An 8,873-nucleotide genomic window follows, 5' to 3' on the forward strand; every position below is an offset into this window, starting at 1 on the left:
TGCTAGGGAAGATTTCGTGCCTTTTCTTCAGCAGAAATCTGCCCAGATCAAGAAGTAGAAAAAGAAAGGAGAAGAGTTTACTCGGAGGAATATATAGCGCAAGAGTTGGGAAGTACAAAGGCTCAACTGCAGCGCGCGACAAACTTTCTCTTTCCCTCCTCCCTCCCTCTCCCCCCCCCCCATTTTCCTCTCTGAGATCTGCGCTCATTTCTCCCCTCCCTTCAGAGAGCGGCGAGGAAGGAGGGGGAGAGAGAGAAAAAACTTTTCAGCCAATCAGCTGTGTGCCAGCCCTCCAGGGGCAGGCCTGCCATTGGTTGAAAGTTTCTAAGGTGAAATAGCAGAGGAGAGTATTTATTAAAGAGACCCAGAGAGAAAGTTAGTAGAGCTGAGCTTGAAGCCGACTAGGTGATTTTGGGAGCCTATATATATATATATATATATACACATATACACATATACTGTATATATATATATTCTTTTTTCTCCTTCTCTACCTTCCAAACTCCGAGGAACTTTTTCTCCTTCTTTTTTGAAAGGGGTGGAATATATATTTTAATATATATTCTTCCGACAGCCCCTCATTGACTATCCACGAAAAAGCTGCCCACATGTCCGTTGCTTGAGAGCAAATATCTGCAGCAGCAGCAGCAGCAGCAGCGATTTTGCAAAAGCGTCCGAGATCCGAGGTCTTCTTTCCAGTTTCTGCAACCCAGGCGGGACATTTTTGGTGCCCCTTGCGAACTTTTCCTTGTCGTTGCCGCTGGGCTCGCCTCTTTTCATGCAGTTTTAAGAGACCCTGCCACTTTCGCTTTTTCACCCCTCCCCACCCTCCTCTTCCTCCCCCCACCCACCCCCTCTTCCCACCCCCTCTTGCTCGCTTTTTTCATTTCCACCGATATCCTCCCCCGGGTCGCTTTCTCGCATGAATCTCCTCGACCCTTTCCTGAAGATGACCGAGGAGCAGGAGAAGTGCCTGTCCGGCGCCCCCAGCCCCACCATGTCGGACGATTCGGCCGGCTCCCCTTGCCCGTCGGGCTCCGGATCGGACACCGAGAACACGCGTCCCCAAGAGAACACCTTCCCCAAAAGCGACCCGGACCTGAAGAAAGAGAGCGACGAGGACAAGTTCCCCGTGTGCATCCGAGAAGCCGTCAGCCAGGTCTTGAAGGGCTACGACTGGACGCTCGTGCCCATGCCCGTGCGCGTGAACGGATCCAGCAAGAACAAGCCCCACGTCAAGCGCCCCATGAACGCCTTCATGGTGTGGGCGCAGGCCGCGCGCAGGAAGCTCGCAGACCAGTATCCGCACCTGCACAATGCCGAGCTGAGCAAGACGCTGGGCAAACTCTGGAGGTAAGCGCTGGGGATGGGCGCAACGGGGGGGAAGGAAGCGGGTTGCCAAAGGGGCGCTGGCACGCTTGCTCCGGAGGAAGCGTGCAGAGGATCGCAGCCCATAGTTAGAGGGACGGGGAGGGTCTCCATGGTTTGATTGTTTAGCTTCAGGGGTGCCAACTTGAATAAAATATTCAATAAATAACTTAACAGATCAAAAGACATGGTGTACGCACATAATTTAAATGGCAATGTCCGTCAACTTTTTTGGGGGGGGGGTCGGCCCCCTCAAATATTTTATGAGGGGTGCGAAGGAACCTCAGCCCCTAGAAGTTGGCTCCTGTGCTTCGTTTTGCATCACAACGCCTTGGCAAAGTCTACTTTCCGCCACTCGGGGTCTGTCTGTGCAGCATAGGAGACAGTCCTAGGGGCCGAGGTCCCAAAGTTGCGCCCCCCCCCCCAGTTAATGGACATTGCCATTGAAATGGTGTTTGTGTGCCACGTCTTGAGATCGATAATGTGGGGTGGGGCTTATCTGGAAAACACACACACACACACACAATATTTTATTCAAGTTTGCCTCCCTGCTCTGCAGGAGTAGGGCCAGAAGGGAGAAATTGCACGCGTGGGTTGGGTGCGCGCACGAGAGAGAGAGAGAGAGAGAGAGAGAGAGAGAGAGAGAGAGAATGTATGTTAACAGGGACAGACGTTTCCAAAGGGGTGGTTGGTGGGAATCTGGGGCTTGGAGATCCCATGCTGAGCTCCTCCTCCGCAGAGGCAGCGTGAAGAGAGCCCAACTAACGCGCAGCTCTTGGAGAGTGTGTCCATTGGACTTCACATGCAGGTGGCAAACCGGGCATTTGGACTGGGTGGGAGCAACTTCTGAGTGCAATCCGATCGGGTTCTGCAAGAGAAGTTCTGGATCAAAATGTCGTTTGTACCTTGGTTTGTGGGCATATATGTTCATAGGAGCTAACTCCTAGAGGGTCCTTCATCCTCCCTCCATTAAAATATTTGAGGGGGCCAGGACCCCCCAAAAAGTTAATGGGTGCTGCCATTCAAATAGTGTGTGCGTGCCGTGTCATGTGATCAATTATGCAGGGCAGGGCTTACCTGCCCCCCCCCCAATATTTTATTCAAGTTGGCACCACTGTATGTGTCCATATTTGAGGTCCTGTTTTAGCTTAGGGAAGGGAAGGCCATGCTCTGGTTCGGCAGCATTGCTGTGTTCAATGAGATGCCAACACCAGAAAATACGGCTGTAATGTATACTTCCCCAGGAGGAAGTCCTAATAAACTCAAAGGGGCTCACAGCAAAGTAGACCTGCATAGGATTGCACTATAACAGCAATTAAATGATGGGGCAGTGCTAAACCCCTTATTTTTAAAGTGGCCTTGAGATTATGCCTAGGAGAGAGCTGTCCCATTAAAAAATATATATGCTGTGGTTACTCTGAAAGGCACTCTGCACATGCCCAGGAATAATTTATTTTGTACACACCTGCCCATTAAAAAACAAACACATTACAAGGTTGAGCTCTGACAACTCAAGCCCTGTTCTCAAGACAAAACATGAATGGCACACGTTTGGGTATGTGATGATTGTTGGTGTAAGTTGGCAAGTGTGGACCAATAGGAGGTTGAGTCGGAAAGATGACTTGCAACAGGAGGGAGGGGGAGAGGGAGGAAGCAGGGAGTTAAGAGAAAGTGAGTCAACTGATTGAAACATAAGCTTGTGACTTTCCACAAGAAAAAAAGAGAGAGAGAGATCAATGGTATTTGCAAATGAAGGGTTTATGTTGTTGTTGTTGAGTTTAGCTATAAAAAAAAATGGTGGGCAGTTTGTGCTGGTGCCTGGAGGCACCCAAAGTGTTGGCTCCTAATCTGTATTTGTGTGAGTGTGTCCTGGGTTAGTTGGTGGGGGTGGGTGGGAATTGAGTGATGGCTCCAACCAAATTCCAAGTAAGGGGCCAGAGCAGAGTCCCTGTAGTGGCTCGATTTTTGTTATGTCTTTTTTGAAAGTAGCCAAAACACTCTGCTAATTTCTTGCAAGAGGAGCAGAGTTCTCAAAAGGAACCTTAAGATGATGTAGAAAAGGAACAGGCAGAGGCAAACTTAGCAGTACTGGACAACTAAGTCCTTTTCCTGACAGTGCTCAGAGGTCCCAGAGAAAGTTTCTAGTCTGCTCCTAAAAAAGGAGAGAGAGAGAGAGAGAGAGAGAGAGAGAGAGAGAGAGAGAGAATGCTAAAAACTGCCTCCCTTGCCAGCTTTGCTATGCCGCTAGGACATTTTGGCATAATGTCCTATGTTCACATATATCTGGATCGTGACCTTGGTATGACCAGAAGCCCATTTTGCACAACTTTGCAGCCTTCAACAGCTGCCTGGGACAGTGCTCTTGCAGACAGGCTGATATTTATTTAATTTTTTGCAAAGTGAAATATGACCTAAGCGCTACATTCTGGAAATCTCTGCAGTTGACACCATTGTAAGTAACCACAAGGCCCTTTCTGTCTCGCCCAGGCTATTGAACGAGAGTGAGAAGCGCCCATTTGTGGAGGAGGCGGAAAGGCTGAGGGTGCAGCATAAAAAAGACCACCCAGACTATAAGTACCAGCCGCGAAGGAGAAAGTCGGTCAAGAATGGGCAGGCTGAGCAAGAGGAAGGATCTGAGCAAACTCACATCTCCCCGAATGCCATCTTCAAGGCCCTGCAGGCAGATTCTCCCCAGTCTTCATCCAGCATGAGTGAAGTGCATTCCCCTGGAGAACATTCTGGTAAGTGTGCCGTGTGCTGTGGTTCTGCTCATAGAAATAATAGAATTGTAGAGTTGTTAGGGGTCATCTAGTCCAACCCCCTGCAAGGCAGGCATATGCCGTTGTCCCGTATGGGAATTGAACCTGAAACCTTGGCATTACCAGCACCACACTGAGCTGTCTATTGTTCTTTTAATGAATTAGGCTGCTCCCATTCAGGTGGATGCAGAAAAAGAGCGCACTTAGCGATCTATTGCCCTTCTGCATCCTGAAGCATCTCTATAGAACAGGATAACAGGTGCGATAGGAGCAAAGCAGGTGCAGATGTGTGTGTCCTCTTTAGGTGACAGGTCATTGGCCACCACTGTCAGTAAGTACATCTCACGGACAACAGCACACAGCATCATTTGCACACATTCAAAAGGGCTTTCTCCTTGCATAAGGCAATTGCTTCTGCCAGCAAAACGTCCCAATCCAGTTCGCACCTTTGCAAACCAGCTCTATAAACTGTCCTCTTTTTCAGCAGAGCACAGTTTCACAGGTACAAATCCCTTTGGCTGTACAAAACAACTGATCTAAGGAGCCATGCAGCTATCTTCAGTTGCAATTCCTTATTACTGGTCACCACCCTCTCCTTTCACTCACCTCCAGACAGAGTTAACCATTAATGGAATTATCATCGTAATACAACACCTCCTGCTTATATATATTAAAAAATGGCTGCTGTTAGATTTCCAGCGCTTTATGGCACTCTGTCTGGACCCCTTATCAGTAGGAAGATAGGCCCAGGTGTGGCCTGCCTGCAGTTTTGACTTCAAAGGGGTGGAGGGGAAAGTAGCGTGCTGACTCTGACAGATGCCGTTTCTCTTGTGTTTTCTGCAGGACAGTCTCAAGGGCCACCGACCCCTCCCACTACCCCTAAAACAGATGTGCAGCCCGGTAAGCAGGACCTGAAACGGGAAGGGCGCCCCCTGCAGGAAGGAGGAAGGCAGCCGCCCCACATCGACTTCCGAGACGTGGACATTGGTGAGCTCAGCAGCGACGTCATCTCCAACATCGAGACCTTCGACGTCAACGAGTTTGACCAGTATCTCCCACCCAACGGCCACCCCGGGGTCCCGGCCACCCATGGCCAGCCCGGCCAAGTCACCTATACCGGCAGCTACGGAATCAGCAGCACGGCAGCCGCTCCAGCCGGCACGGGGCATGTCTGGATGTCCAAGCAGCCGCAGCAGCCGCAGCCGCCGTCTCAGCCACAGCCGTCCCAAGCGCCGCAGCAGGCCCCGCAGCAACCCCAGCACACCTTGACCACGCTGAGCAGCGAGCCAGGGCAGGCCCAGCAGAGGACACACATCAAGACGGAGCAGCTGAGCCCCAGCCATTACAGCGAGCAGCAGCAGCACTCGCCCCAGCAGATCAGCTACAGCTCCTTCAACCTGCAACACTACAGCTCCTCCTACCCCACCATCACCCGCTCGCAGTATGACTACACAGACCACCAGAGCTCCAACTCGTACTACAGCCACGCTGCCGGCCAGAGCTCCAGCCTCTACTCTACCTTCACGTACATGAACCCTGCCCAGAGGCCGATGTACACGCCCATTGCAGACACTGCCGGGGTGCCTTCCATTCCTCAAACCCACAGCCCACAACACTGGGAGCAGCCTGTCTACACACAGCTCACCAGGCCGTAAGGTTTTTGACGGACAGCAAAAAGCGTCTTCAGACTTTGGTGAAAGTTTCTTTTTTAAAAAAAAAGAAAGAAGAAGCAGCAAGCTAAACAAGTAAGAGAAAGGAAAATCCCAGAATGCTTTGTGTACTACAGCATCCTTCCGAAATCAGCTGGAGAATCCTGCTCCATAAACAAACATTCCATGGTGGACTTAGAACCTTTGCTTTGGAGGCAATTTTCATTCCCAAAACAGCCAGCTTAGTTTGCCTAGGTATGGACTTGGTGATTATTTTTTAACAATAACTAAAAATGAAAAGCGAATAATTTTTTTATTATTACAAAACTCAAAAGTATTCCTCTGTGAGGAATATGCTCTATTCTAAGTATTTTGTTTCGTTTCGTTTAGTATGTACTGTGTATGATTCGTTACCAATTTGAGGGGATTTTATATGTTAATTGTACTTCTTGTTTTTAGAGAAACTTTTTTTTTTAATGCTCCTTATTTTGACAGCTAAACAACACTTAGCAAAATGGCATGCCTTAGCCAGAGGTATTTTTGTATAGTTAATGGTCTTCTGCTTGTAGGCAGCAAAAAAAATGTGGATAAAGGAAAAGCAAACCAGTGATCAGTTACTCAATGTGATGTTGTGGATTTGGAAAGAGACTTTATTTTTCCAGCTGGGAAGTAAAAGGGTTTTTTGCGGGGAGGAGGGAGGTTTGAAAGAAAAAGAAGATCTACACCTTAAGCCTTAAAGAAACACTATTGAAAAGCCTTAACAGCAACCCTGCAATATCTTCCAAGAGAGCTTGCGTAATTCTTTCTCTCACTGCCAAGGGGAAATACGAGGCTTCAGGGGAAGACAGTTCAGTTTTTTAAGGTCTGAAGCTCTCTCTCTCTTTTTTTTAATGCAACCAGCAGCACCAGATTATAATGCCACAAATCCTACCATGACTTGCCTTCTTCAGCTTCTGGCACTGCCCCCTCCCCATGTGCGAAACAGATGCTGACCAGTCCATAGAAAACAGCCCCCCTGCAAAATCCATTATGAACCCAATTTGCAGGGCAGGGCAGGGATATCGACTTTAACAAAGGTCATGGATGACAGCACTGGTGTGTGTGTGTTTTTCTTTCTTTTCTTTTCTTTTTAAAAAAAGTATATATATTTATTTTGTGGCGGGGGTGGGGAGAGTTTTTTAATCAAGAGATTTTCCTCCATTTCCCCCTTCCGCATTAGAAGTTCTTGTAATGTAAACAGAAATTCCAGAGTCGGTATATGGTGCCTAATCGTTAAATTATGATCTAAATCAATAACCCCTTTATTTTATTTATCCCTCTCATTCCCATTTTTTGGTACTTTATATTATTATTATTCCTTCAGAATGTGTCTTAGGTTTGTACAAGTATGTCTGCTTCTGTTCTGTTCTCCCTTTCTTCTTCTTCTCCCTCCTGTTTGAGGATAAACTGGAAAAAAATATGTTGTTGTTATTTTTCATTGTAGACACAAAAGATTGCAAATGTAGTGTATCACTGAGTCATTTGCCTTATTTTCTGCCTCAGCTCTTCCAGATTTACATATTGCGCCTGGGAGTACACAGGCGAGCAGAGTTAAGGTAGTAGAATGGACTGTACCACTTAAGCTTTGATGCTACTGCTGGGGCTGCCATTTTTAATGCTTCCCCCATGGGATTTTTATATTTAAACCCTCCATTGTTGTTGTTTATAATTGCAGGGAGTTCTTTTACAGGGGGTGAGGGGAAGCATTCGAAAGAAACGATACCCCCAACTTGCAAACCAAAGTGGTACAATCCACTCTACTACCTCCAGATTCCACCACCTTCTATGGGTGTTGTAGGGCAGGCCTTGGTCTGTTCAAGAGAAGCAAAGCGACTGTGGGTGCAGCCACCAATCCCTGCTGCTTTGGAAGCCCTCTTCTTTTCCATGGGGCTTGCACATTTCCATGGGGCTCATATTTGCCCCTTGAAAGCTCGATGGAAATGAACGACAGTTGCGGAGCAGCGGGTCTGGACTGGTAGCTGCCAAAGTGTGCAGCTCATCTTCCACCTCTTCACACTGTGTGATTTGGGAGGATATTTAGGGCAAGGAGCTGACCTTTGGTGAAGCGGTGGCTGAACAGTTAAGGATTGCTTTTTTAAAAAAAAAGATAGCCAACTTTTTTATTTAAAAAAAGTTATATTTGTTAATGTTTTGTAGGGAATACAGTAGAAGAAAATCTTAAAGCACTCTTATAATATGGTATCTTTTCTACTTCTATATTAAAAAAGCAGATATTTCTAAAGTATTTCTGTAACTTAAAAACAATCTTTCCTTTTTTAAAAAATCAGTTTTAGGTAAGGTTGGGTTTCCGTTTTGGTCGTTTTGTTTGCAAATCCCTTTTGGTTCTCTGTACAACTTACCTTTTTGTATATTATTGTTTGCAATAAATATACGTTTTATTAAACTTTAAATGAAGTGGAGCTTGTTTAACTGCCGTATCCATAACTGAAGCAATGTTACCTCCTTTTTTAATATAAAAATGACCAATGAATTTTTGTTGTTGTTGTTTAGTCGTTTAGTCATGTCTGAATCTTCATGACCCCATGGACCACAGCATGCCAGGCACTCCTGTCTTCCACTGCCTCCCGCAGTTTGGTCAAACTCATGCTGGTAGCTTCGAGAACACTGTCCAACCATCTCGTCCTCTGTCGTCCCCTTCTCCTTGTGCCCTCAATCGTTCCCATCATCAGGGTCTTTTCCAGGGAGTCTTCTCTTCTCATGAGGTGGCCAAAGTATTGGAGCCTCAGCTTCAGGATCTGTCCTTCCAGTGAGCACTCAGGACTGATTTTCTTAAGAATAGATAGGTTTGATCTTCTTGCAGTCCATGGGACTCTCAAGAGTCTCCTCCAGCACCATAATTCAAAAGCATCAATTCTTCGGCGATCAGCCTTCTTTATGGTCCAGCTCTCACTTCCATACATCACTACTGGGAAGACCATAGCTTTAACTATTAGATCAAAACATACCTGTCGCTGACCCAATGGATCTGCCCTCCCCAGTTCCCAAACTGTATCCAGTTCTGACAGGAACCTTGTGGCCCACTCAGCATACTCTTTAA

General features: G+C 47.1%; 1 protein-coding gene across 1 annotated transcript; it reads left to right on the forward strand.

Moving 5' to 3' along the window:
• Positions 1–376: 376 nt before the first annotated feature.
• On the forward strand, positions 377–8,226 carry SOX9 (SRY-box transcription factor 9). Its single transcript, XM_083489636.1, has 3 exons — positions 377–1,353; positions 3,856–4,109; positions 4,971–8,226. Exons 1-3 carry the CDS (start codon positions 923–925, stop codon positions 5,780–5,782), a joined length of 1,497 nt encoding a protein of 498 aa, XP_083345762.1. The 5' UTR covers positions 377–922; the 3' UTR covers positions 5,783–8,226.
• Positions 8,227–8,873: the final 647 nt, after the last annotated feature.

Source organism: Podarcis liolepis, assembly GCF_965112155.1.
Source record: "Podarcis liolepis genome assembly, chromosome: 2".
In the NCBI taxonomy this organism is placed as follows: Eukaryota; Metazoa; Chordata; class Lepidosauria; order Squamata; family Lacertidae; genus Podarcis; species Podarcis liolepis.

Coding starts and splice junctions, on each gene's coding strand:
- SOX9 (XM_083489636.1), top strand. CDS start 923: ATGAATCTCCTCGACCCTTTCCTGAAGATGACCGAGGAGCAGGAGAAG. Junction 1,354..3,855: donor ACGCTGGGCAAACTCTGGAG/GTAAGCGCTGGG, acceptor TGTCTCGCCCAG/GCTATTGAACGAGAGTGAGA. Junction 4,110..4,970: donor TTCCCCTGGAGAACATTCTG/GTAAGTGTGCCG, acceptor TGTTTTCTGCAG/GACAGTCTCAAGGGCCACCG.